The sequence below is a fragment of the Trichosurus vulpecula genome, chromosome 2 (genome assembly GCF_011100635.1).
Source record: "Trichosurus vulpecula isolate mTriVul1 chromosome 2, mTriVul1.pri, whole genome shotgun sequence".
NCBI lineage: Eukaryota > Metazoa > Chordata > Mammalia > Diprotodontia > Phalangeridae > Trichosurus > Trichosurus vulpecula.
Window position 1 is genome coordinate 41481577 of NC_050574.1, and position 26496 is coordinate 41508072.

Genomic DNA, 26496 nt, shown 5'->3' on the forward strand with positions numbered 1-26496 from the left:
GTGTTTGTGTGTGGTGGTTGGGGGGGGGGATAGTTTCCCTCCCCAGAGGGCGGTCCTGCCCCTGTGGTTTCCTCTCTGGGTGACTTCCTGTCCTGGGGTTGGCTGTGGGGAGGGCCTGGGACCCGGGGAGGGGGCGGAGAGATGACACAGTTGTTCCCCCAACCCAGCCTCGCTCCTGTCTACCTCCGCCCCCAGCCGGGGCAGCGTGGTGCACTCCGGCATGGGGGCTCCAGGTAAGGGTAGGGTTAACCCTTTTGGAGGAGGAGAACCTCCGTTTCCTCTCTTTTCCCCCATTTCCACTGCGGCCTCTCTCCCTCCTCCCATTCCCAGCTCCATCTCTCTGCTTCTTTCTCTCCCCCGTCCTCCACTCTGTTCTCCAGTCTCAGTCTGTGTCTCACTGGCTGCTTCTGCCTCTGCCCCCCCCCCCACCCCCATGCCTGTCTATGTGTCCTCTTTTCTCCTGTCTCTGTGTCTCTCTGTTTATCTCTCTGCCTTTTCCCCTCTCCCCACCCTCTAGCATCTCTCCCAGTCTCTCCTCTTTCTCTCTTCCCTCAGCCCCACTCCCTTTAAGGATACCCTCTTTCCTTGTGTCTCCTCCCCCAGGCCCACGTCTCTCTTTACCACTTTCCCCATCCTGGATCCCTCCCCTCTCTGTCCATTCCTCTCTCCCACCCCACCCCTTCTACATCCTGGAGAGCCTCCTCCCTCTCTCTGTCTCTGACCTCCTGGTATCTCTTTATTGCAGGGGCAGAAGAAGCTCCCCTTTAATTAAGGCTCTTGCTCTCCTCTCCCTTCTTCCTCTCTCCGCCTCTCTCCCCCCACCCTCACACTCAGTTCCCCCATCATGAAACAGAAGGTACCCTCAACAGACGACAGAATGAGGCCTAGGGGGAGGTGTGAGGGACAGTTCTTGAGGTCGCCTGGGCTTGTGTATCTAAATCTCTGTGTCTTGCTATGAATATATAAACTACCTTTTTTTGCAGAATGTTACAGCTAGTTGAGACCTTAGAACGTAGAATATTGGCATTGGAAAGGCCCTTAATTTAGAGAAAACCAGAGTTAATAGGACCCTAAGAATATAGAATGATGGATTCGGAAGTAGCTAGTGAACCTAGAATGTCAGAGCTGGAAGGAGCCTTAGAAACCAGAATGTCAGAGCTGGAAGGAATCTTAGAACCCAGAATGTCAGAGTTAGAAAGAGTCTTAGAACCCAGAATGTCAGAACTGGAAGGGGCCTTAGAAGCCAGAATGTCAAAGTTGGGAGGGAAGGGACTCTAGAACATGTAATTTTGGAGCTGGGAGGGACCTTAGAACATAGGATATAAAATGTTCGAACCAAAAGGCACCTTAGAACATATCAAGGAATAAAGCACAGGCTTGGAGTTAGGAAGTTTCAAATTCAGAAACAGCCTCAGACACTTACTAGCAGTGTGACCTTGGGCAAGTCTCCTTAACCTCTGTCTGCCTCAGTTTTCTCAGTTGTCAAACGGGTATAGGAATAGCCCCAATAGTGTCCCAGGGTTGTTGTGCGGATCAGTAAAGCTCATCCAGACGCACAATATAAATGCTGTTGTTACTCAAGGAGCTGACGTTCCATCGGAGGAGACATCATGCATAGGCATGAGGGTAGGCAGAGGAAAGGCACACAAATGGAAGGCAGTTTTGGGAAAGAGGGCCCCAGCAGTACAGGGGATGAAGAAAGGCTTCCTGGAGAGAGCAGGGCTTGGGCCGAGTCATGGAGAGGGAGGTGAGGAGGGAGCCCACTCCAGGCCTGGGGCCCACAAGTGAGAAGGCACAAGCGGATCCTATGACTTCAGCGTTAGAGGTGAAGCCCAGTGCCTGTTTTTCCTGGCTCTAGGATGACAAGGCTGGAAAGGCAGGCTGGGACAGCTGCAGAGGATTTGGCCCTGGACATAATCAGAAGCTACTGGAGTTTCTTGAGTAGGGGAGTGACCAGGCTTTGGCAATGATGAGGAGGATGAGAAGGAGAAAGGAGAGACACAAGGCCCAGAGACAAGTCAGGAAGCTGTTCCAGTTGTCCGGGAGAGGGGATGAGGGCCTGCATCCAGGTGGTGGCTACAGCTGGAGGGGTGTGAACCCAGGAGATGCTGGGGAGTTAGAAATGACAAGGCCACATATTTAGGGGAGGATGACTCAGAGGTCCTGAACCTGGGAGACTCAAAACAAGGTGGTGTCCTGGAGAAATAGGAAAATTCAGGAAAAGGAGTGGATTTTGGTGTGGGGGAGGGGTTGGTCTCTTGTAGAAAATCAGGGCTGGGAGGAGCTTTAGAAGAGGGGATGTCAGGGCTGGGAGGGCCCTTAGAACAGGGAATGTCAGTGCCGGGAGGGCCCTTAGAACTGGGGATGTCAGAGCTGGAAGGGCCCTTAGAACAAGGAATGTCAGAGCTGGGAGGGGCCTGAGAATATGGAATGTCAGTGCCGGGAGGCCCTTAGAACTGGGGATGTCAGAGCTGGAAGGACCCTTAGAACACAGAAGGTCAGATCTGGGAGGGCTCTTAGAACACAGAATGTCAGAGCTAGGAGGGGCCTGAGAATATGGAATGTCAGAGTTGGGAGGGCCCTTAGAACAGGGAATGTCAGAGTTGGGAGGGCCCTTAGAACAGGGAATGTCAGAGTTGGGGGGGCCCTTAGAACAGGGAATGCAGAGCTGGGAGGGCCTTAGAACAGAGGAATGTCAGTGCCGGGAGGACCCTGAGAATAGGGAATGTCAGAGTTGGGAGGGCCCTTAGAACAGGGAATGCAGAGCTGGGAGGGCCTTAGAACAGGGAATATCATAACTGGGAAGGGTCTTCAAGAGTACTGATCTAACCCCCGCATTTTAAATGTGAGGGAAACTGAGGTTTGAGAAATTGCAGTAAGTTTCTCTAATGTCTGGGTCAGCCCTGAGGTCTGGGCCTTCAGATTGAGTATCCTTTCTTCACTCTCCCCCTTTTCTTAAAGCACCATTTCCACTACAGGGCCTGCCCACAGGATTTAATTCACCAAACATCTATTAGGCTCCTACTCTGGGGATGCAATGCTAAAAACTGAAGCCATCTCTGCCTGCAGGGATCTTACACTCTCCTGGGGGAATGGAATATGGTATTTGCACAAATAAGTGTAATATGGAGTAATTGGAGGAGGGAGAGATTGTTAGTTGATTGAGAAAACATCCAGTGTGAGTTTGAGTGTGTATGTATGGGGGTATGTAAGGAGACCAGGAAAGGATTTCCCCTGTGGAAGGTGTGACCCTTGAGTGGAGCCCATAGGGGAGGATTGTGCACATTCCAGGGAAAGGGCGGTTCAAGGAATAAACAGCTGGCCTGGAGAATTCAAGACAGGCAGGGCTGGGAGGAAGGAAAGCTGCAAAGGTGGGTACAAGCCAGTGTGTGGAGGGATGAGGAGGTAGGAGGCTTCCTCCCTCTGGGAGTGTCATGGCGAGATCTGGGCCTCAGGATGATTATTTGGACACTTACAGGGAAGATGATTGGGAGGGGGGAAAAAGTGGACACTGGGAGAAAAGACAGGCAGGAGATTGCTGCAGCCATCCAGGCAAGAGGGCCCAAACAAGGGTGCTAACTGGGAAGGGGGAGAGGAAGGCAGAGACTTGGGGGCTGAGAGCTGGCTGGATTTGGCAGCTGATGAGGGAGCCGAGTGGCAGGATGGCTCTGAGGTTGTGAACCGGGCTTACTGGGACCAGGGTGCTGCCCTCAGATGAAACAGGGAAGCTCACAGGAAGGCCTGGAGAGGCTAAGACAGGGGAAGATGACAGTTCTGTTTCAGACTGGGTGAGTTGGAGATGACCTACTGGAAGGTACATTCAGGCAATGGTGATGAGGGCTTGGGGTGTGGCAGGTGGATGATTAGATCTGGGAGTCATCTGCATGGAGATGGTCCTTGAATCTTGAGATGGCCAAGGAAGAAGATATAGCAAGATAAGAAAAGAGGGTCTGGGATAGAGCCTTAGGGTGGGAAGAGGGAAGGGAACTTGGGAAACTGACCACAATCCGGAAAAGGAGATGAAGAAGGAATACATAGTGAAAGCATGATAAGGAACAGACTAAGTTGAATCACAGGAACATAGAATGTCAGAGCTGGGAGGGCCCTTAGAAGAGGGGATGTCAGAGCTGAGAGGGCCTTAGAACAGGGAATGTCAGGGCTGGCCATCCAGCCCAACCTTCTTTCAAAGATGAGCAAATTGTGGCTCAGAATAGGTAGTTACTTGCCTTCGGTCACACAGTCAGTCAGGGATAGAGCCTGGATTAGAACTTGTACTTCTGGCCTCCCAGAAGGGCCCCCTTCTACCACATCTAGCCCTAATCCCAGCCCTCCCCTTGGAGGGGAGCTGGATTTGGTTGTGTGTGATTACATATGAGTCCCTCGCTATGAACCTAGTTGACTTCACAATTCTCTATTTATGTTGGTGTTTGTGATTGTATATCTATAGTTACTTTGTGTGACCACATATATGGCTACACTGCAGTGTGACCACACAACATTGTGTGTGACTGTATTTCAGTCACATATCTGTTTAATCTTTCATTCAACATTTTTGTGTATCTATGTAAGTGTGTGTGACTTTATCTGGGGGAAGGGGGCAGATCTAGGCCTGTCTGTGGGTGCAAATCAGTGTCAACATATCTGACAGTGGAGACCTGTCCTCCCAGCTGCAAGTCCTGTCCTGCTGTGTCCACCTGTCCGTATCTCCGTCCTTGCCCCTGTAACATCTCACCTTCATGCACCCTGGGGCCCAGCTGGGAGGAGAAAGGTGCTGACCCCCCAGGGAATGGGGATGGGGCCTACTGGGGTTCCGAGCATCAGCGACTGACAAGAGGGACCTGGGGACCCTGGGGACTGGCCGGGGAGGGTGAGGGGAGGCCCTCAGTCGCTCTATATTTAGCCGCATTGTCGGTAAATGCTGGCCAAGGGCTGGTACAAATCTGCTAAAAGTGGAGGGTTGGGGGGAAGCTCAGAGCAGAAGTGAAAGTCCAGCAGGCAATGAAGGGGGGGGGGTGGGGAAGGCCCAGCAGGCCCTGCTTGGGAGCTCCCTCCCCAGGCTTGGGGATCTGGGTTGAGGTTTGCGTTGCCTAGCCTCAAGGGTCTGGGGGAGCTGGAGAGGCAAGAGGGAACCCCCCACCCCCACCCCTACCTGCCCAAGCTAAAATGTCATGGGCCGAAAGTGCATGGCCAGGGCTCGTCTGACGTCAAATGAAATAATGTGGAAAGGGCTTTACCAACCTGAAAGTGCTCTCTCTATATATGTATGTATTCTAGATGAGAATGATGATGGTGCCAGGGACATTGATATATAAGTCCCCTCTCAGTCCTGACATTCCATGTTCTAAAAGGGCCCTCCCAGCTCTGACTTTCCCTGTTCTGAGGCCCCTCCCAGCTCTGACTTCCTCTCTTTTAAGGGCCCTCCCAGCTCTGACATTCCCTGTTCTAAAGCCCCTCCCAGCTCTGACATTCTCTATTCTAAGCCCCAGCCCCCAGCCCTGACATTCCCAGTTCTAAGGGCCTTTCCACCTCTGACATTTCCTGTTCTAAGGGCCCTCCCAGCCCTGATATTCCCTGTTGTAAGGGCCTTCCCAGCTCTGACATCCTGTGTTCCAAGGGCCCTCCCAGCTCTGACATCCCCTCTTCTAAGGGCTCTCCCACCTCTAACATCCCCTGTTCTAAGGGCCCTCCCAGCCCTGACATTCCCTGTTCTAAGGGCCCTCCCAGCTTTGACATTCCCACCTGGCTGGGACATTCCCTGTTCTAAAGGCCCTCCAAGCTCTGATTTTTAGCTTTTATAATTTGTGTTTTGTGCATAGGTGATACTTCAGGTTCCACCATTAGGGCCCAGTTTCTTGGTCAGGACCCTGTCTTTGTTCTTAATGTGGATCCCTCTGGTGAGGGACTGTGATTCTTGGCCTTGGTATTTGTGCCTTTTTCCAGACCTCTCTTGACAGCAGGCTTTGATGCAGAGAAGCCAAGACTCAGAAAGCAGATGCTTTACTCCCCAAGACAAACTGAGCTTTAGGTGTGTGGGATGTGACCTGCAGTTAAGGCCGAGACTCAGAAGACCTGGGTTCTACCCCCTCCTCTCCTGCTGGTGTGATCTCAGATAAGTCTCTGGACTTTCAGCTTCCTCTTCTGTAATATGGGGAGAGGATAATTCCTGGTCTATAGAACTTCCAGGCCATGGTACCAATCAGAGGGAGCAGATGGATAGATGGATACTTTGTAAGATGGGGGGATTTTGCAAACCTTAGGGGCTTTGTAAACTCCAGAGGGGGTGTGCTGTGAGAAAATGTGCATATTGTTAGTTGTCCCTAGGCAGAAGGAAAGTCTAGAGATTGGGGGGACGAGGCCAGTAAGAGCTGGGGGGTGGGTTGGGGTCTTTTGTCTGTGGCTTTTGCAGATAGTGGGAGGGGCTTACCTCTCTGCCACTTCCATCTGTGGCTTTTTGTTCTGTCCTCTGGGTCCAGTTAGAATAAGTTTAACATCCTTCCCCAGGTTCTTTCCCTTGGTCCTTGTAGGGCCTCTCACCAACTACCTTGGTTGGCCTTTTCTCCATGCTTCCCAGCTTATTAACCACCTTCCTAGAAGGTGCCATCAAAAACCAAACACAGTATTTTAGATGTGGCTTGATTGGGGGAGAGCACAGTAATCCCATGACCACCTTTGTCCCTTGTTCTCTCATCTCCATTAGGTGTCCTTTGCCAGGGAGAATGATCTTTGGACTGGAAAGGCCAGAACACAAGTGGCTTATGGGGATCAGACACCTAGAATAAGTAGGGGGATAGAATAGGGTTCCTAGCTTTTGATGGGTTCAGATCACCAGGCCTGAAAAACCACTGGAAGTGAGTGCTGAGACACTCATCAGGGATGTCTGGAGAATGGATGGGAGGAGGCGAGTCTGCAGATTCCACCATGTCATGGGGCTGGACTCCAGTTTCTGGCTAAAGTCTGCAGCACATTCTTAAAGGGATGGTTAATGGGTGTGAAGAGAAGCAGGCCATCATCACAAGGAGCCAGCATGGCTTCAGCAGGAACTGGTCATAGTAGACTGCCTCTTCTGATGATGTTACTAGACAGGCAGAGCAAGAGTATTTAGGAAAGAGTGTTGACCTAGACTTTAGTGAAACATTTGATGAAGTAGCTTCCTGGGGGCAAGATGGAGAGATGGGAAGTAGGCAACAAGTGGATTTGGGACTAATTAAATGCCTGGAGAGAAGGAACAGTCCTTAGTGGTTTGATGTAACATTGGTAGATCTCCAGTGGAGTGTCCCAGGGGCTTGTAGTGTTTAACATAGTTATCAGTGGCCAAATGCAGAGGGGGCGAATAACAGAGTAAGATATCTAAAACATTGGGCTGAATTATTGCTCTAGAGCTGGAAGGGGCCCTAGAATTGACCTTCATTTTGTAGAGAAAACTGAGAATCGGGGTGAGGTGAGTGGTTTCCCCAAAGTCACATAGGCTAAGACTCCAAAGCTTTCATGGTCCCATGCTGACTCTCTATTGGATAAGATAAAATTAAGTGGATATCAATGTAAAGTCTTACCCTTGGGCTCAAACAATCAACTCTGCAATCAGAAAATGAAGCAAAAGATCTCAACGCACTGGAACACTGATCCAAATCAAATTAGATGAAATTTAGTGGGGAATAAAAATGTAAAGCCCTACACTTAGATGCAAAAAATTAGCTTCACAAATGTTAGAGTTAGAGTCAGTCAATCTACATTTATTAAGTACCCACTGTGTACCAGGTGTTGTGCTAAGCCCTGGGAATTCAAAGCAAGGCAGAAGATAGTTTCTTCCCTCAAGGGGAGGTATGGCTAGAGGTATAGCTGCTCATCTGAGAAAGAGTGGGGTGTTTTATTGGTCTGCAAGCTCCATTTTCAATGACATTGTACACGGCAGCTAAGAAAATTTGTGCCACCTTAGCCAGCATTGAGAGGCATGGTCCGCAGGAGTAAAGGAGGAGTAGTCCCACTCTGCTGTATGCTCATGTCAGACCACAGCTGCAGTGTGGTGGTCAGCTCTGGGAGCCCCATTTTAAGAAAGGGCGCTCAGGGGAGGCCATGTGGATGATGAAATACCTTGAGATAATGTTCAATGAAGTGGGGATGGCTTGGGCAGAGCTGGTATAGGGGCACGGTGAGATTTCTGGCAATATAGTACCTGAAGAACTGTCACATATAGAAAAAGGCACCAGGATGGTTCCATGGGGCACCCCAGCACATAACCAGAGGCACTGAGTGGGACTTGCAAAGAGACAGATTTAACACTGTAAGGTTTCACTAAAAATCATGGCCTTAGAGGTCATCTCAAAGCCCATCGAAGCAAAGCTGGAGGATGTGTTGTTGAAGGGAAGCTACTGTAGAAATGGCTTCTGAGGTCTCTTCCAACTTGGAGATTATGTGCTTAATAATTACTGCACCAATGGGGTCTTAAGCTTAAGACCTCATTAGCTTTTTGGGGGGCTGCCGTTGAACAGTATTGATTTGTATTTGTATCTCCAGTACTTGGCACAGTGCCTGGCACATAGTAGGTGCTTAATAAATGTTTATTGACTGGCTGTTGATGCATATGGAGCTTGTTGTCCACTAAAACCTCCAGATTTTTTTCAAACAGCTTCTAGCCACACCTCTGCACCTTGTACTTGTGAAATTGATATTTGGAACTCAAGTATAGGTTGTCACACTTGTCTTTGTCACATGTTAACTCATTAAATTTTTAAATTGTAAATATTTTATGTTTTCCAATTACATGTAAAAACCAATTTTTAACTTTTTCAGAATTTTGAGTTCCAAATTCTCTCCCTCTTGCCCTCCTCCCTCATTGAGAAGGCAAACAATTTGATAAAGGTTACACATGTGCAGTCATGCAAAACATTTTACCATATTAGTCATATCTCATTAAGTTTACCCCAGCATTTTAGTCTGTTGGTTTCTTTTTGTTAGCTATCCATTCTGCTCTTCATTATCTACAAATCTGCTAAGTATGACTTTCATAGCTCCATCCAAGTCTTCTGTAAATTGTTACTTAGCATAATGCCAAGGACATCTGCCTTTGGAAACTCCACCAATTCCTGTCTCCAGCTTGATAAAGGGCCATTAACGAATGACTACTGGTGACTCTACTATGTCTTCTCCTCTTTCAGGCTAAACATTCAGGTTAAGGTTGGCATCCTACTTAGGGTCAGCATGAGTATTGAGGTCAGGGTCTGCATGGGGGCTGCATTAGGTCTCACGAAGAATTTGGTTCTAGGGTCAGAGTTAGATTGGGGTTAGAGATTGGATCAGGATTGAAGCCATGGTTGGCGCTGAGATTAGGACTGGGGTGAGGGTTTAAATTTGGGTCCACAGTGGAAGCAAGGCCGGTGATGGGGTCGGAGGTCAGGACTTGCAGGCCATACATTGCAGACAGAGAGCCAATAACCCGCTGAATGATGCAGTTGGCATACAAAAAAGATTTTTAATAGACTAGAAGAAGTGTTCTGAGATTAAGAAGATGAAATTTAAAGGGGATAAATTTAAAGGGCCATGCTTGGGGTCAAGGGGTCAACTTCACAAGTTGAGGAAAGTTTGGTTAGGAAGCAGCTGACCTGAAAAATATTCTGGGGGTCTTAGTGGGCCACGGGCTCAGCACAGCATGGGTCAACCATTAGGTGTGTGAGTCAAGAAGGGTAAGCAAAGAGCTGCATTGCAGAGGGAGCCCCTCTGTTCAGGCTTAGGGAGATAGTGGTCTTTCTGTGTGGGCCCCCTCTACCATGTCATGAGAGTATCTGGTGGACTGTGATTAGTTCTGGGTGTCCCATTTTAGTGAGCTGTGGTGTGTCCATAAGAGGGCAGGTAGGAGGATGGAGGGGCCCCTCTATGGTTGAAGGAATTGGGGGATGCTTTGCCTGGAGAGAAGAGGTGGGAAGGACAGGAGACATCATCTCGCTGTCTACAAATCTTTGAAGGGCTGTTTCTGCTTGGCACCAGGAGCAATGATGGGGATGATGGCAGTGGGGCGTTTCAAAGCGACCAATTTAGGTTTGATGTCTGGAAAAACTTCCCAACAATGAGTTGTCCAAAATGGAATGGGTTGAGATTGAGATCAGAGTCAAGGTTGAGATTGAAGTCGGGGTTGGGGCCAAAGGTTTCCATATTCTTCAGACAGGATATAACATTGTATAGGTTTGGGAAAAGAGTGTAGTCACCACGTATTTCAATGAAACAGCTGTGAGTTCCCTCTTCTCTCTTCCTCCTCAATTCACATCACCCAGATGTCTTCTTCCACTGTCTCTGTCTTCATTCCGTGTGATGTGAAGAGGTGGCCCTTCTCCTGCCCCCTACCCCCACCCCTTCCAGGCACACTCTCCTCCTAATCTCTTCTCTCTAGATTTTCAGAGACCTCTTTGTCTCTGTCTCTATCTCTCTCTGTTTCTGTCTCTGTCTCTCTATCTTTGTCTCTGTCTCTGACTGTCTGTCTGTCTCTCTCCTTCTCCCTCCTGGTCTCCTCCTCCCTCTCTGACCGATCCTTCTCTGTCTCCTTTACTGGATCCTCCTCCAGATCACACCCTCTGTCTCTCATGGTTCTATCCTGGGCCGCCTTCTCTTCCCCCTCTATCCTACTTCACTTGGTGATCTCATCATTTTCCCTGGACTTAATTACCATCTCTATGCTAATGATTCTCAAATTTTCTACCCCAATCTCTCTGCTGCCTTCCAAGCTCATGTCTCCAGCTGCCTTTCAGACATCAGACATCTGGATGTCCAGAAGGCAACTTAAGCTCAAAATGTCTAAAATGGAATTCATTCTCTTTTTTTCCCTAACCCTTTCCCCCTCCCACTTTTATTATTGTAGAGGACACCCCCATCCTCCCAGTCCTGCAGGCTTACAACCCAGGAGTCATCCTGGACCTCTCACTTTCTCACCCCCTCCCATGTTCCACCTGTGGCCAAGGCCTGTCTATTTCACCTTTGCAGCATCTCTCCAATATACCCACTTCTCTCCTCTGACACCGCCACCCCCCAGTGCAGACACTTCACATCTGGACTATTGTACTGATGGCTGGGGGGGTCTGCTGGCCTTGGGTCCCTCCGAGATGCGGTCTATCCTCATTCAGCCACTAAAGTGGTGTTCCTAAAGTGCAGATCTGATCATGCCTCCCTCCCCCCACTCAATAAACCCTAGTGGCTCCTGTTGCCTCCAGAGTCAAATACAAAACTCTCTGCTTGGCGTTCAAAGCTTTTTGTAACCAGCCCCCTCCTACTTTTCCAGCCTTCTGACACCCCCAGCCCCCGACCCAGTGACCCTGGCCTCCTGGTGGTTCCTCTAACAAGACCCTCCATCTCTTGGCTCTGGTCATTTGTCTGGCTGTGCACTGTGCCTGGAACATTCTCCCCTCCTCACCTCTCCCTCCGTCAGCTAAATCCCACCCTCTTTCCCCCTTAATTTGAGGGCCTTCCCTCTGTTGATTATCCCAGCTCATCCAGCATTTTTGTACATAGTAATATCTATGTTCTCCTGCCCCCCATTACACTGTGACCCCCTTGAGAGCAGCCACCAGTTTTTGCTTTAGGGATATTTGTATTCCTGGATCTCAACCCAGTCCCAGTAAGCATTTAGTCTATGTTCATTGAATGGCTGACTCATTCAGGATTGAGAGTTAGGTCCGGGTGGAGGTCCTGAAGCCCGGTTTAATGCTGAGTTGTTTCTGAGGAGCCTGGGGTGGGGGGCGGGAAGTCCCACTCTTGTTTTTACCAGACCTAGAATACAAGGTGGGACGGCTGAACAGGGACCTGGGTTCCAGTCTGCGCTTTGCCTCTGAAGGTCCTCTGGACCTTGTTCCCTCCTATGTAATATGGGATCAGTATGGGGTGGGATGGAGGGACTGGACTCCATTATCTTTCTCCATGCTAATGTTCTGAGGGTGCTTAGCATGGCCTCCCTCACCTGGTTACTATCCAATGTTTGGTTTTTTTCTTAGACATAGAAAAAGTAGTGTTGGATACAGAAGGGTTAAAATGTCGTGGGTGTGCATGTCTGAGGTCAAACAATGATTTTATAAGGGGTGCCTCAGTTTCCCTATTTGTTAAATGACTAGAGACAGCATGGCAGAGTGGGGTGCCAGAGAACCTGGATTCGAATCTCAACTCTGTGACCTGGAGCAAATTGCTTTCACTTCCCCAGGGCACAGGGACTACACTTGTAAAATGATGGGGTTGGACTAGAGGACCATGAAAGACGCTTCTGTCTCTAAACACAGGACCCTATGAATAGATAGTTATTGCTAACGCCCCTTCCAGCCCTGACATTCCATGTTCTAAGGTCCCTCCCAACCTTGACATCCCCTGTTCTAAGGCCTCTCCCAGCCCTGACATTCTCTGTTTTAAGGCTCCTCCAAGCTCTGACATCCCCTGTTCTAAGGCCCCTTCCAGCTCTGACATTCTTGGTTCTGAGAGCCTTTCCAGCCATGACAATCTACATTCTAAGCCTCCTCTCTTCTCTGGGGTCCTATGTTCTAGGGTCCCTCACGGTTTTGACACTCCATGTTCTAAGGGTTCTTCCAACTCGGCTGTTCTATGTTCCATGATTTTTGTTCCAGCTGAAGGCTAAGGCCTGTTTTTGCATTTGGGGTTAGACTTGCATCCAAATTTAGGCTCAGGGTTGAGTTGGTTGAGCAAGGTCAAGGCCAGGATGAGCCTGTGCTTTGGCCTGAGGCTTGGGGGATTCCCTGGCTGGTGGAGGGAAGGGCTGAGGCCATGAGAGGTTGAGGGCAAAGCTGTTGAACATTTCAAGGGCTGGAGCTGTTGAATCACAGGCATGGAGTTGTTGATACACCCCAATCCCCAGAGCCCCATTCCACCGCCCGCTCCTTGCTGCTCACAGTGGAAAACATGTCTCACCCGAAACCTGCTGGTGGGACAGAGCGCTGAGGCAGTCAAGTCCCCAGGGGAGGACCACTGCCTCCTCTGCTCAGCTTCCCTTCAGATGCCTCTCTTTCAGAGGCCAAACCCAACCATTCCCTGCACTCAGACTTCCTATCTCTGACTGAAAGGCTTCTCTGCTGAGAGGCCAGGAGCTCAGAACAGAAGTCATTAGAGCAGGGTCCTGGTCCCACTGAGGCCACTGAGATGCTTCTGTGACATTGCTTCTTCTCCCAGCCCCTCAGTTTCCCCATCTCTAGGGTGTTGGACTAAATGACTTCAAAGTCCCCTCCCAGCTCTGACAGCATTCTGTCGTTGAGGAAGAGCTGAGGGCCCCAGTTCCCATGCAGGGTAGGATGCCAGGGTCTTGAAATGGACCTGGTCCTCAGGAGGCGGGGTGGTAGTGGTAGGAGCTTCCTCATGGTATGTGATGCCTCCCTTTCCCTTTTCTCTCTGCAGAAATAAGAATGTCTAAGCCCCTGGAGCCGGAGAAGCCAGGTTTGGACTCTCAGTCAGAGCACACAGGTAGGAAGGTTTTATCCGGGAACATGGGCAGGAGATGGAGCCCCAAGTGGGAGTAAGGCAAGGAGCGTCCTAGCTTTTCCTTCCTTCTTCTTGCAGACACAGAAACCAATGGACCAGATGCAAACCATCAGGTGAGGAAGGGGAGCTAGTTGGGAGGCCTGGGGTAAGGGAGCTAGATCCCAGAGACTCACCTAACCTTCCTCCCTTCTCTCTCCTTTCAGAACCCCCAAAATAAGGCCTCTTCATTTTCCTTGTCCCCAACGGGTCCCAGCACCAAGGTAAGAGGGGAACTTGCAATCCCTGGGGAATGATGGGAAAAAGTATCTGGGTAAGGTGGGATTTGGAGGAGCAAGGGAGATCTGGGGTAGAGGTCCCCCAGAGGGAGCTTCGCATCTTTGGAGCATCAGCAAAGAAGTTTCTCCTTCCCACCCGCCTGCCCCAAACCTATGACTCATCCCATCTCCTTCCCCTTCCCCTGGGGTTGGGGGGGGGGTTGGTTGGGGAAATCCCCCCTGGGGCCCCAGGGTATGAACAACAGGAAGCTGAGGGCCCAGCCCCCATCCCTACTTCCCTGCCTGGCCCTGGCTTCGCCCCGACTCTCAGCACCTCCAGGCCCTCCCTTCACCCCAAAAACACTCAAAGGAGAGGCGGGGTGGGGGAGATCGTAGGGATAGTGCAAAGGGCCTGAGAAGGAGAGAGGAGAGTAGGGAAGCAGAGAATTGACAAACCAAGGAGAGAAGAGTGTGAGGAGAGGAGATGGAGGGAAAGCGGAGAGGACATGAAGAGAGGGGTGCATGAAACCTCTCCTGGGAGCATTCTTATCTGGGAAAGGGCCTGGGCTGGGCCTGCAGACCAAAATCTCCCTGAGGGTAGAGAGGCTTATTTTTCTTTTTTGTGTCCCCAGTACCTCAGGTTTGGGTTTGTCTTTTTCAAATTGAACTGTGGAGATAGGGAAAGAGGGAGAAGGAAAGGAAGGAAAAGGAGGAATAGAGAAAAGGAAGAGATGAGGAGAGGAGAGGGCGGAAGGACGGTAGCTGGAGTCTCTGAACCACTTGCTCTCTGTGTGACCTTGGGCGAATCACTTCACGTGCCTGGCTCTTAGTTTCCTTATCTGAGCAGTAAGGGATCTAGAATTCTGGGAAAGGGAGAAGAGAAAGGAAGGAGAAGGCCAGGGAGAAGTGATGGGGAGAAGAGATGGAGGGAGAAGCTTGAAGGAGGAGATGGGAGGTTCAGGGACAATGGAAGGCAGACATTGAGAGTCAGAGGATGAGCCATTTAGAGCTGAAAAGGACCTCTGAAAAGGGCCTGGGAAGATTAAGTAATAGTATACACTACAAGCCAGATTCAAACCCAAGTCTTCTTACTGGAGAGATGCTGCTCCATCTGATGGACCTCGAAGGGAAGAGAAGAGAAGGCTGGAGAGAGAGGGAGGAGGGGGCTGGAGAGGAGAGGCAACCATGGGAGGAGGGGAGAAAAAAGACTTTTAATAAGGAAATGTCCGGATAAGCTTAAGTGGAGAGCCTGGGGTTGCACTTAGGCTACCAGCTGAGGGCCCACTCAGGCTCCATGTCCCCAGACTTGGGTAGTGGAGGAGGAGACGGAGCTGGGCCAAGGGGCCATCCACAGAGCCATGGCCGGAGGGAGCTGTGTGGTCTCGTGGAAACCACTTCATTTCTCTGGGCCGGGGTCTAAAACCGTCACTCTTTTGTTACAAAGGCGAGAGGAGGAGGGTGTCTAGGTTTCTTCACCATGATTGGTTCCCTCTTCAGGACCTGGAACTTGCCTCTCTCCCCATGCAGATCAAGGCTGAAGACTCCAGCAGTGACCCGGCCCCAGTGGCACCCCCGCCCCCGCCCCCATCCCAGCCCCACCTACCCCAGGCCCAGCTCATGTTGGCTGGAGGGCAGCTGGCTGGGGTAAGTGACCCAGGATGGGCTCCAGGGGGGCCTTTGGAGTCAGGGGCCCAAACTGAGTGCTAGCTATTCCACCAATGTAAGGAGAGGCCCTAGACCCCGTGTTTTTTCCTAAGGGGTCACTGCAGATGAAGCCCTGTTGAGTTTTTCCACTAACAGGTACAGAGGGAGCCCTCTTGGCTCACACTGCCAAGCCCTTGGGGCCCCAACCTCAACTGAAGCTGTCTTTGTTCTCCTCTAAGCAGCCACACTCCAGAACCATCTGGGTGGCCCCTTCTTTTTCTCCCTCTGCCCCCACGAGCAGAAAACAGCTCCAGGTAGACTTGGCTCCTCGTACAGCCTCGGCCACTGGCCCCCTCCCTCCTGAGTTTGGTTCCTTCCTCTGATGCTAACCCCCCCGGCTCTTTCGGCTTGGCTGCCCGGTCCCCAGCTGTCACTAACCCGCTGCTTCTCTGCTCTCTCTCTGCTCCTCCCGTCTCTCCCTCATCCCCATGTCACTCCTAACCCCTCTCGTCCGGTGACCCCCATCATCTCACTCCTTGGCCCACCCGCCCCCCTCCGCCTTCTCCTCACCTTGTCCGTGACCCCCATCATCTCACTCCATGGCCCGCCCCCCTTCTCCTCTTCATCTCTGACCCGCCTGGCCGCCACCCCTCGCCCCAGCTGACGGCCCTGATGCCCACCCAGCAGCAGCTACTACTGCAGCAGGCTCAGGCCCAGCTCCTGGCCGCCGCGGTCCAGCAGTCCAACGCCGCTGCCGCCGCTAATGCAGCCGCCGCCGCCTCTGGGCAGCCCCCGGCCCCCGCTGGGGGGGGCGATCTGCCGCCGCAGCCACCCGCAAGCCAGCCCCCGGCGACCCCCCAGCTCACCCTGTCCCAGCCCATCCAGCTCACGGCCCAGGTAAGGCGGGGCACACCTACAACCTGGACGGGGCTAGCTGAGCAGAAGCAGCCAGGATGGGCCAGGAGGGGATATGGACTCCCAGCCCACCCCCTCCCCGCCCCACGGCCTTTGGGACCCTTCCGGGTCAGTTCTTCTCGCACCCGAGCTTTCTTCTCTGCTGCCTCGAGCTTATCTGGCTACGCTAATCTCATAGAACTGCCTGGTGGCACCTGGGCTCCCCTGGTGACAGCCTGGAGCAGAAAGTGCCTCAGGCGGTATCTAGGGCCATCTTCCCATCACCCCTCTACCTACCTGAAGCAGGTCACTCCCTAGCAGGGACACCAGCTACCACCTGGACTCTTCCAGGAGCAGGGAGCTCCCTCCCTCTCCAAGACATACCTGCCAGCCTCAGAAAGTCTGTTCTGTTGAGCTGGAACCCGTCTTTTGATAACTCCCACCTCAGCCCAAGAGTCTTCCGTCTGGGGTCAGACATAAGAAGTCTAATCTCCATGACTCAGGATGGCCCTTCTGAGCTTTGCAGATGTGATAATGGTGCAGGTAGTGGCCACAGAGCCTTTCTAGATTAAATATCTGCAGTTCACAAGCTCAGAAGGCCAGAACTACAAGCAATCTCAGAACCTAGAACATAAAATGGCAGATCCAGGAGGAGCCTTAGAATAGAGAATGTCAGAGCTGGGACGGCCCTCAGAACAAGGAATATCAGATCTGGGAGGGCACTTAGAACAGGGAATGTCAGGTCTGGGAAGGGCCTCAGAACAGGGAAGTCAGAGCTGGGAGGGCCCTTAGAACAGGGGATGTCAGAGCTGGGAGGACCCTTAGAAACCCACTATCCCCTACCTCCCTAGAGGTAATAACTCCCTAGTTAGAGGAAAATGAGGCCCAAAGAGGGGTGGGCTGCGCTGCCTGAGTGGGGGTGTCTGTCGCCCTCCTCGGCTCTTGTCCTCCTGGGTAGCCTGGCACAGAGCCTCTCTCCCCTGGCTCATCCAGTGCATCCTTGCTTCCCCCTGTCCCAGGACATCCAGCAGCTCCTTCAACTCCAGCAATTAGTCCTTGTCCCTGGGCACCACCTCCAGTCACCTGCACAGTTCCTGCTGCCACAAACCCAACAGGGTCAACCAGGTAAGAATCCTACAAAAGCTGGAGGGCTAAGAGTGGGGGGTGTGGCCTGCATTCAGGGGCAGACTATGGCTCTCTGGCGCCATCTTGTGGAATGGAATCCCAGAACCTGACAGCTCCCGAAGTTAAATCTCTTCTATGACATCCCTGAGAAACAGGCTTCTAGCTTCTGCCGATGGACCTCCTGGGACGGGGAGCTTACCACTTCTCAAGACAGTCCACTCCTTTTCCATACAGCTTTAACTGTCGAGAAGTTCCTTTTCTATGTTGAGCTAAATTTTGCTTCCCTGGAACTTCTCCCCATTAGTCCTATCTCTGCCCTCTGGGCCCCAGCACAAGAAGCCTGATTCTCTTTTGAGGAAAGATGGTGTTGAATTGAGTTAACATCTAGAATCCTAGCTTTGGAAAACAGGGAGAGACCGCAGAGGGCACTAGCTCCACTTTGAATGGGCAGAAATGCATTTCACCACATCCTGGACAAGCAGTCATCCAACCACCCTGGATGACCTGAAGACCTCCAGGGATGGGGAGCTCACTACCTTTTGAGGGAGCCTAATCTATTAATGGAGCCACCGTTTGCTAGGAAGCTCTTCTTTTGGTCAAATCTGCCTGGGACCTGCCCTTACTCTGCTGCTCCCCAGATCTGAAGGGGATAGCACTGGATCTAAACTCCGGAGCCCTCTTGGGACCTGTTGGCAGGGTGTGGGGGTGGGACATGCGTTTGTTAGCTGGGCATGATGAATCACCCCCTGAGGCCTACACTGTCTCCCCCAGGCCTGCTCCCAACACCAAATCTGTTCCAGCTACCTCAGCAAAGCCAGGGAGCCCTCCTGACCTCCCAGCCCCGGGCTGGGCTCCCTACACAGGTAAGCAGCTGCCCCTTTGGGAAAAGCCAAATGACCTGGGGTCTGTACCAGGAGCAAAGAGGCTCAGTCAGCTCCCCTAGTCACCTAGCCACAGAGCAGGTCCAGGAAAGGGAGGGACCCCTAATCTCAGCTGAGAGGAAGAGAGGGCAAGTGTGTGTGCCCGAGACAGTATAGCTCCCTCCCAGCTGCTAATTAAAAAGAAGGCAGCTTTCCTGGTGCCAGGCTCTTGGGTAGATAAGAATGAGGCTTTCCAATTGGCGGCCCACTCTGGTGTCTGCTGTTAGTATGAGGGTGAGCCTAGCTTTGGCAGCTGAGTGTATGCCATCTGGCTAGCTCCAACAGGCTGGGAGGGCTTCATTGTGGGCCTGTTGATGGGCCACCATCCAAGAACAAGGAAGTCCAGAGAGGCTCCCCACAGGGGCGGCCATAGGGTGATAAGTTTCAGGGCTGGCTCCTGAGCTAGGAAAGAGAGGGAGGACCCTCCCTCCTGCTCACCAAGTGACAAATGCTCAAAGCCTTCGAGCACCCTGGCTTCTAGATCCTCTGAGCCTCAGAAGGCGAAGTTCTGCCCACGATTTCATCAGATTCCAGGCTTGAGGTCTGGCTTGTTGTATGAACTTGGGTGGGTTGCTTCCTGCCTCTGGGACCATTCCATCTGTAAAATGGTTGTAAGAGCAGGTGCAATGTGTGCCTCCCAGGTTTGTTGAACAGAAATTGGAGCTCTCCTTATTTCTGTTCCTAATAATAGTCTTGTGAAGCCAGGCAAAGATTATTCCCCTCCTTTGCACCTTGGAAAACTGAGGGGAAAGGGACTTAGCTAAGATCACCCATAAGCAATATAGACAGGTTACTCCCAAGAGCTAGGATTCCAGTGTTAGATTTTTAAAATCCCATGTTCCACAGGTTTTGCAAACTAAAGATGATAACTTAATCTATTGATTTTGGTGTTGATGTTAAGATACTATAAGCTATATGTTATGTGTGAGTGCCAAATGCTCAGAGGGTGATCAGGAGAGGGTTGGGTTGGTTTGGGAAGTTGCCTTGGGGGAAGAGATGGGGGAGGCTGAAGACGAGGGCACAGGGGTGTCTCAAGTCAGTGAGCTGCATGAGCAGCTGAGTGAAGGGCAAGAGAGAAGCTGGAGACCCCAAACTCCCCCTGCCTTCTTTCCCCCAGGCAGTGACCCGACCCACGCTGCCCGATCCACACCTCTCACACTCGCAGCCCACCAAATGCCTGGAGCCACCCTCCCACCCTGAGGAGCCCAGCGACCTGGAAGAGCTAGAGCAGTTTGCTCGCACCTTTAAACAGAGGAGAATCAAGCTGGGTTTCACTCAGGTCTGGGGCAGTGGGAAAATGGGGGCCCTTTGATGAAGCTGCCTGTGCTACCTGCAGAGCCCTCCGGAAAGCCCACAAAGTCCTGTGTGGTTTACAACCCCTCCCCGCCCCTGGAATTTACAAGCCCCAGACAGTTCGTAGAGCCCTCTACAGTGTACAAAGTGCCTTTCACAGCCCTTACCCCATGCCCAACGCGTTGATCCTTTTGTAGGAGTCCAGTGAGAGAGCCTGGGGAGGGAGCAGGAAAAATGAGGTCGAGGGTCAGGGGGTGTGGGGAGACGGTCACAGCTGAGAAACTTTCGCGGAGAAGACTCCCATCCCTGGGTTGACCCGGACCACTATCCCTCCTCTTCAGGGCGACGTGGGGCTGGCCATGGGCAAGTTGTACGGCAACGATTTCAGCCAGACAACCATCTCGCGCTTCGAGGCGCTCAACCTTAGCTTTAAGAACATGTGCAAACTGAAGCCCCTTTTGGAAAAGTGGCTCAATGACGCAGGTGGGTACCTGAGCCGGGACGGGCCTGGCACGCCTTAGAAAACGAGCCCCGTCCCTGAGCAGGCCTGACCACCGCTGTCCAAGGTCCTGAGGGGGCGGAGACAAAAGCGCTAGTGGGAGGGATGGGGGTCCAGGGCGGAAGCTTAGAGACAGAGGGCAGCGCAGCCTGGCTCTGCTTGTGTGCTGAGTCCTCTGACGCCGCCTCCCCCGGGACAGAGACCATGTCTGTGGACTCCAGCCTGCCCAGTCCTAACCAGCTGACCAGCCCCAGCCTGGGCTTCGACGGGCTCCCAGGCCGGCGGCGCAAGAAGAGGACAAGCATTGAGACAAACGTCCGCTTCGCCTTAGAGAAGAGCTTTCTAGCGGTGAGGAGATCCGCCCCCTTGTCCTGCTCCCCCGGGGCCTGTCGGGGCTCCGCTGACCTCCGGCCTCTCTGCCCCCAGAATCAGAAGCCTACCTCAGAGGAGATCCTGCTGATTGCAGAGCAGCTGCACATGGAGAAGGAGGTGATCCGTGTCTGGTTCTGCAACCGGCGCCAGAAGGAGAAGAGAATTAATCCCTGCAGCGCTGCCCCCATGCTGCCCAGCCCGGGCAAGCCAGCGGCCTACAGCCCCCACCTCGGGCCTGGGGTACTGTGCTCCCCCTCCCCCAGGATCATAGAGCTAAACCTTCAGAGTGTCTCAGAGGCCATTGGGTCCAGCCCCCTCCTTTTAGAGACGTGGATACTGAGACCCAGAGGGAGAAATGACTTTCCTAAGGTCACACAGTTAGCCATTGTTAGAGGCAGAATCTGAACGTGGGGCCGGGGCACTTTTCCTGAACCAAACACACACATTTATTAAGTTCCTGATGTATGACTAAACGCAAACATAAAAATGAAACCACTCCTGTCCTAAAGGATATTACATTCTACAGTGAGATATGTGTGTGTGCTGTAGGCAGTGGCCTCGAAGGATGGTGGATACTGTTGAGTCTTTTTCAGTCCCACTCTCCATGACCAAATTTAGGGTTTTCTTGACAGTGATACTGGTTTGCCATTTCCTTCTCCAGCTCATTTTACAGATGAGGAAACTGAGGCAAACAGTGTAAAATGACTTGCCCAGGGTCACACAGCCAGTAAGTTTCTGAGACTTGAAGTGTCTGAGGATTTGAACTCAGGTCTTCCTGAAGGACAGTTAGGAATTCTCAAGAGAGTAAGGAGTAGGTCAAGTTAGGGGACCAGGTGTTAGGCCAATCTGTCTGGAATGTCCACTGCATGAAGGAAAGTGATAAGAAATAAGTATGAAAAGGTAGGTGGGCACCAGATTGTGAGGAGCATTCAATGTGGAGCTGGGGAGTTTGGGGCTCATCATGTACCCCAAAGGTGGTACAGAGGCACTGAAGATTTGTGAGCAGGGGGAGTATGGCAGTTAGAACTGTGGTTTTTGTTTATTTTTGTTGTTGAGGCAATTGGAGTTAAGTGACTTGCCCAAAGTCACACAGCTATTAAGTGTCAAGTGTCTGAGGCTGGATTTGAACTCAGGTCCTCCTAACTCCAGGGCTGGTGCTCTATCCACTGCGCCACCTAGCTGCCCCAGAATTTTGTTTTATGACTGAATTTGGCTGCTGTGTGGATGGTGGGTTGGAAAGCATAGAGTCTGGAGATCAGGCATGAACCACAGGCACACAGATGCACACATGGTCACAGACATACAGTGAGACATGAGGGCCAGAGATGGGGTGGTCATCCGGTAGCATTTCTTCACCTCTTAAAGGATCCGATGTGCCCGTGACTTTGCTAGTACACAGCAAGGGTTTGTCCTCTCTCCTATATTGTGTCTCCTCCAGCTCTCAGCTTACTAACACAGCCTCCAAGAAACATCCATCCATCCCTCCATCTCTCTCCATCCCTCCACCCTCCACCCACCCCCCATCCATTAATCCCTCCACCCCTCCCTCTATCCATCTCTCTGTTCTTCCATCTATTCATCCCTCTCTCTCCATCCATTCCCTCCACCCCTCCCTTCATCCGTTCTTTCCTTCATCTCTCCATTCATCCATCCATCCCTCCATCCCTCCATCCATTCTTATATTTTCTATGCTCCTACTTTGTCCTGAGAATTGAGAAGACAGAATGAACAAGCCCCAGTCCTTTCTCTTAGGGATCTCAGAACCTGGTACCAACTTACACCTATGACCTGATTTAAACAAAATCGAATCTATGGGAAAATCCAGGTTGATGTCATTCTTTGATTTGCAGAAAGCTGTATCCCTTTTTGAAGACTCTGCTGCCGAGTTCTTTTAAGCCCAGGGCTCTGTTATTATTGTTTGCAAGAGGGGATTCCATTCTGTTTGCACCATAGTTCTTACTTGATGTCAAGCATTCCCAGGCTAAACTCCAAGTTTAACACAAATATGTGACATTAACCAGAAAAGCTGTCTAAAATTGTTCAATGACTGTTGTTGTTCAGTCGTGACCTATTCTTGTGACCTCATTTGGGATTTTCTTGGCAAAGATACTGGAGCAGCTTGCCATTTCCTTCTCTAGCTCATTTTACAGTTGAGGAAACTGAGTCAAATATGGTTAAGTGACTTGCCCAGGCTAGGCTAGATTTCAACTCAGGCCCTCCTGACTCCAGGTCTAGTGCTCTATGCACTTCAGAGCTGGGAGGGATTCTTGTTTTACAGAAGGGAAAATCTTAGCCTGGGGCAGGGGTGGGGTGGGGTGGGGTGGGAGATTTCCCTCAGGTTGTATATCAGATTGGACCCCAAGTGAACTATAAGGCAGGTCTCCTGACTCCCAGGCTAGGACTGTTTCCAAAAGGAAGCCACCAGAAAGCATTCACACCTTCGACTTTGTGACTTTGTGAAGCCTCATGTCAGGTGACAACTGAGCTGGCTGAAACAATTTACATTGATTTGTATGATGAAAATCATTATTACTGAATTAACAGAATCAGTTTCAGGGGCCTCATATGGGTTATCAATTGAATGTTGGACATTATTCAGCCCTTTGGATTAAGCACCAAATTTATTGTGAGACCTTGGAGGAAATATTTCCTCTTTCTGGGTCTCAGTTTCCCCATTTGCCAAATGAAGGGGGCTGTCTTGAGGGTGCCTTTCATCTGTGAATCTGTGTCTCTAGAATTCTGAGATACCTATTCCTGGAGACTGATGCGGTATACAAACATGCACACACGCATAACATACATACATGTACATATGCATACATATATAACACACACACATTTATCATGCCCTGGCCTCTTCTTTCCTCATGCTCGGGTCTCTGGAGCATGCTGGGAGTCACCCTCAGTTTGATATGCCCATGTGGAATCACACCTTGAGATACTTTCTTCCTTGTCTCTCCAGGTCACACCTCAGGGGGCTGGGGGGACCCTGCCATTGTCCCCGGCTTCCAGCAGTCTGAGCACAACAGGTCAGTCCTTGTGAGCAAGAAAAGAGGAACAGGGCAGCCTTTGGGACTTCAGTTACGGGATTTGGGAAGGCGTGGGAGGAAGGGGCAAACTGGTACTTTCTCAGGCACTCACTGGCTTGCAGTGGAACCTTGGACAACTCTGTCCCGCCTGAATTTTTTTCCACTGTACGAGGTGGGGAGGAGGCTGCTGACAGTGCTTACTGGCTCTGGCACTCAATGTTTCCATCATTCTCTCTCCTAGTTACTACCTTGTCCTCAGCTGTGGGGACCCTCCACCCCAGTCGGACAGCTGGAGGGGGCAGCAGTGGGGGTGGGGCTGTGACCCCCCTCAACTCTATCCCCTCCATCACCCCCCCACCCCCTGCCACCACCAACAGCACAAATCCCAGCCCCCAAGGCAGCCACGCGGCCATTGGCCTGTCAGGCCTGAACCCCAGCACAGGGTGAGTCTGGAGTCTGGGGAGGGCAAGCGGCTATTACTGCTTCGAGAGGCTGTGCCCCTCCCCCTGCTAACCTCCTGCCTCCCCCCACTAACCCGTCTGCTTTGCCTCTTCTAGAAGCACAATGGTGGGGCTGAGCTCGGGGTTGAGTCCGGCTCTCATGGGTAACAACCCTTTGGCCACCATACAAGGTGCGTCACCTTACATCCCACGCCCTTTGTCCTGTCCTTCATTACCCCATCCATGCCTTCCAAGGACATCATGGGGGCTTCTGCTGAACTCATCTGCATGCCTGTAACTGCTTCTGTGATGGGCAATATGTGTGCATGAGCGTGTGTGTGTGTGTGTGTGTGTGTGTGTGTGTGTGTGTGTGAGAAAGCTTCCAGAGCTGGTGCTTGGGTGTGGGGATGTCCTCACACTCAGGCTCAGCTCGGCCTTCCCTCAGCTGCTCCTGGGCATCACTCCCTTGCTCACTGCATTATTCCATCTCACTGTTCTCCTTCTGTGGGAAGAGGGTAAAGTATACCTCCAGATGGGAGGAATGGTCCTAGGGAGGGGAGAGGCAGGGAGTGGGGGCTGCGAGGGAGAAGCACTCAAAGTGACCATCAGGTGAGGGGAAATAGCCCAGGTAGGAGAATGGCTTCTCTGTTCTAGGGGATCCTAAGTGGGACTGCTCGGTTCTACAGAATATTAGAAGTAGAAAAAGTCTTAGAAAGTGAAACAGACTGCCAGAGATGGGAGGGAACTTAGAACAGAGGACTACAGATCTGGAAGGAGCCTTAGAACAAGAAGTGTCAGATCTGGGAGGGCCCTTAGAATAGGGAATGTCAGAGCTGGGAGGGGCCTTGGAACAGGGAATGTCAGAGCTGGGAGGGGCCTTGGAACAGGGAATGTCAGAGGTGGGAGGGCCTTAGAACAGGGAATATCAGAGGTGGGAGGGTACTTGGAACAGGAAATGTCAGAGGTGGGAGGGGCCTTAGAACAAGAAGTGTCAGATCTGGGAGGGCCCTTAGAATAGGGAATGTCAGAGCTGGGAGGGCCCTTAGAACAAGAAGTGTCAGATCTGGGAGGGCCCTTAGAATAGGGAATGTCAGAGGTGGGAGGGTACTTGGAACAGGAAATGTCAGAGGTGGGAGGGGCCTTGGAACAGGGAATGTCAGAGGTGGGAGGGTCCTTAGAACAGGGAATAGTCTTACAGGGGCCTTAGAAAATAAAATACCAGAGCCAGGAAGGACCCAGGAGGTCATTCCACCTAATAACAGAGATGGAGAAATTCCTGCTCTGAGAGGACAAGGGATCTGGCTTGGCCTGCAAGCCTCTCCATTTCCAGCCCCCTTTTCTCTCTCTCTCTCTCTCTCTCTCTCTCCAGCCCTGGCCTCTGGTGGAACTCTCCCCCTTACCAGCCTTGATGCCAGTGGGAACCTGGTGCTGGGGGCAGCTGGGGGCGCCCCAGGAAGCCCAGGTATCGTGACCTCACCACTCTTCCTGAACCATGCCGGGCTGCCACTACTCAGTGCCCCTCCAGGGGTGGGCCTTGTATCAGCTGCCGCAGCTGCTGTGGCAGCCTCAATCTCCACCAAGTCCCCAGGCCTCTCTTCCTCCTCTTCTTCTTCCTCCTCCTCCTCTTCTTCTTCCTCCTCTTCCTCCTCCTCTTGCATTGAGACAGCAGCACAGACCCCCGGAGGGCCTGAGGCAGGGGCCAAATCCGAATGAAGACACCCCCTCTGCCTTTCCCTGCTATCCTCCACCCTCTCCCACCTCTGGTCTCCCCAGTTGGGGAAGCTGGTGGTAGGGGGACAGCGGCGGGGGATTGAGGTGAGGGTCCGGGAGCTGGAGAAAGAGAGTGGAGGAAACACCAAAAAAAAAAAATACCCCCAGAAAGAAAAAAAAACAAACAAAAAAAATGAAGTAAAGCCAAATAGAAACAGACATAACCAGCCGCCCAGAATGAGCCGGGGCGAACAGAAGAAACCAAAAAACGAAACCAAAAAAACCCAGTCCAGAGCCAGACCTCAGTGCGCTCACCGCTCACCGCTATAACACCAAATCAGCGCGTCTCCCCTCTCTCCGGAGACAGGGCGCCTCCGCCGGGGCTGCCTCTTGCAGCTGACGGCCGGGGGCTCCGTGGCCCCCATCTACCCAGTGGAAAAGGAAAATGTGTCGGTCCCCGGAGGGTGGGGGAGGAAGGTGGGGGTGGGATGGGGGACCAGGGGAGGGAACAACTGTGGATTTTTCTTTTCCAGAAACCAAAAGAGACAGGGCCCGAGAAACCTCACACCATATAGCCGGTAGCTTCATCCAAAGGCCTGTATAGAACTGGTAGCGTTTTGTTATGCTCCCCCGAATGTGTCCCCCATCCTCTCACCCGGCCTGGGGTGGGGTGGGGTGGGGGAGGGGATTTGTTTTAACTGCCTTTTTTTTTTAAACAGAGGGATAGTAAAAGGGGAGGGGGGGAGACTTCTCCCCCTTCTTCCCTTAGCCCTCCCCCATCTCCTTCTTCGGTGTGGGGGTCCGGCCATTTGGCTACATGAATCCCATCTCCTGGGCTCCCCCCGGCCCCTCTGGTTCTGTGCT

At 51.9% G+C, this 26496-nt stretch overlaps 1 protein-coding gene across 6 annotated transcripts; it reads left to right on the forward strand.

The window, feature by feature from the left end:
- The first annotated feature begins 158 nt into the window (after positions 1–158).
- POU2F2 (POU class 2 homeobox 2) lies at positions 159–25813 on the forward strand. Of its 6 annotated transcripts, none has more exons than XM_036747940.1 (15): positions 159–233; positions 13369–13434; positions 13531–13565; positions 13656–13712; positions 15204–15350; positions 17264–17369; positions 18141–18232; positions 19407–19568; positions 19924–20065; positions 20281–20429; positions 20508–20693; positions 23416–23482; positions 23724–23925; positions 24040–24113; positions 25292–25813. In XM_036747940.1, the coding sequence occupies exons 1-15, from the start codon at positions 221–223 to the stop codon at positions 25633–25635; spliced, it is 1842 nt and encodes a 613-aa protein (XP_036603835.1). In that variant the 5' UTR covers positions 159–220; the 3' UTR covers positions 25636–25813. The 6 variants fall into 6 exon arrangements, with proteins under 6 accessions (XP_036603835.1, XP_036603838.1, XP_036603840.1 ...); XM_036747943.1 differs by having other exon boundaries at positions 15234–15350; XM_036747942.1 differs by lacking the exon at positions 159–233 and adding an exon at positions 13048–13260.
- Positions 25814–26496: the final 683 nt, after the last annotated feature.

Bases quoted from the DNA above. Each gene is read 5' to 3' on its own strand.
- POU2F2 (XM_036747940.1), top strand. The intron at 15,351-17,263 runs GTAAGTGACCCA...CCCCTGTCCCAG, and splicing joins CTGGAGGGCAGCTGGCTGGG to GACATCCAGCAGCTCCTTCA. The intron at 20,430-20,507 runs GTGAGGAGATCC...CTCTGCCCCCAG, and splicing joins TAGAGAAGAGCTTTCTAGCG to AATCAGAAGCCTACCTCAGA.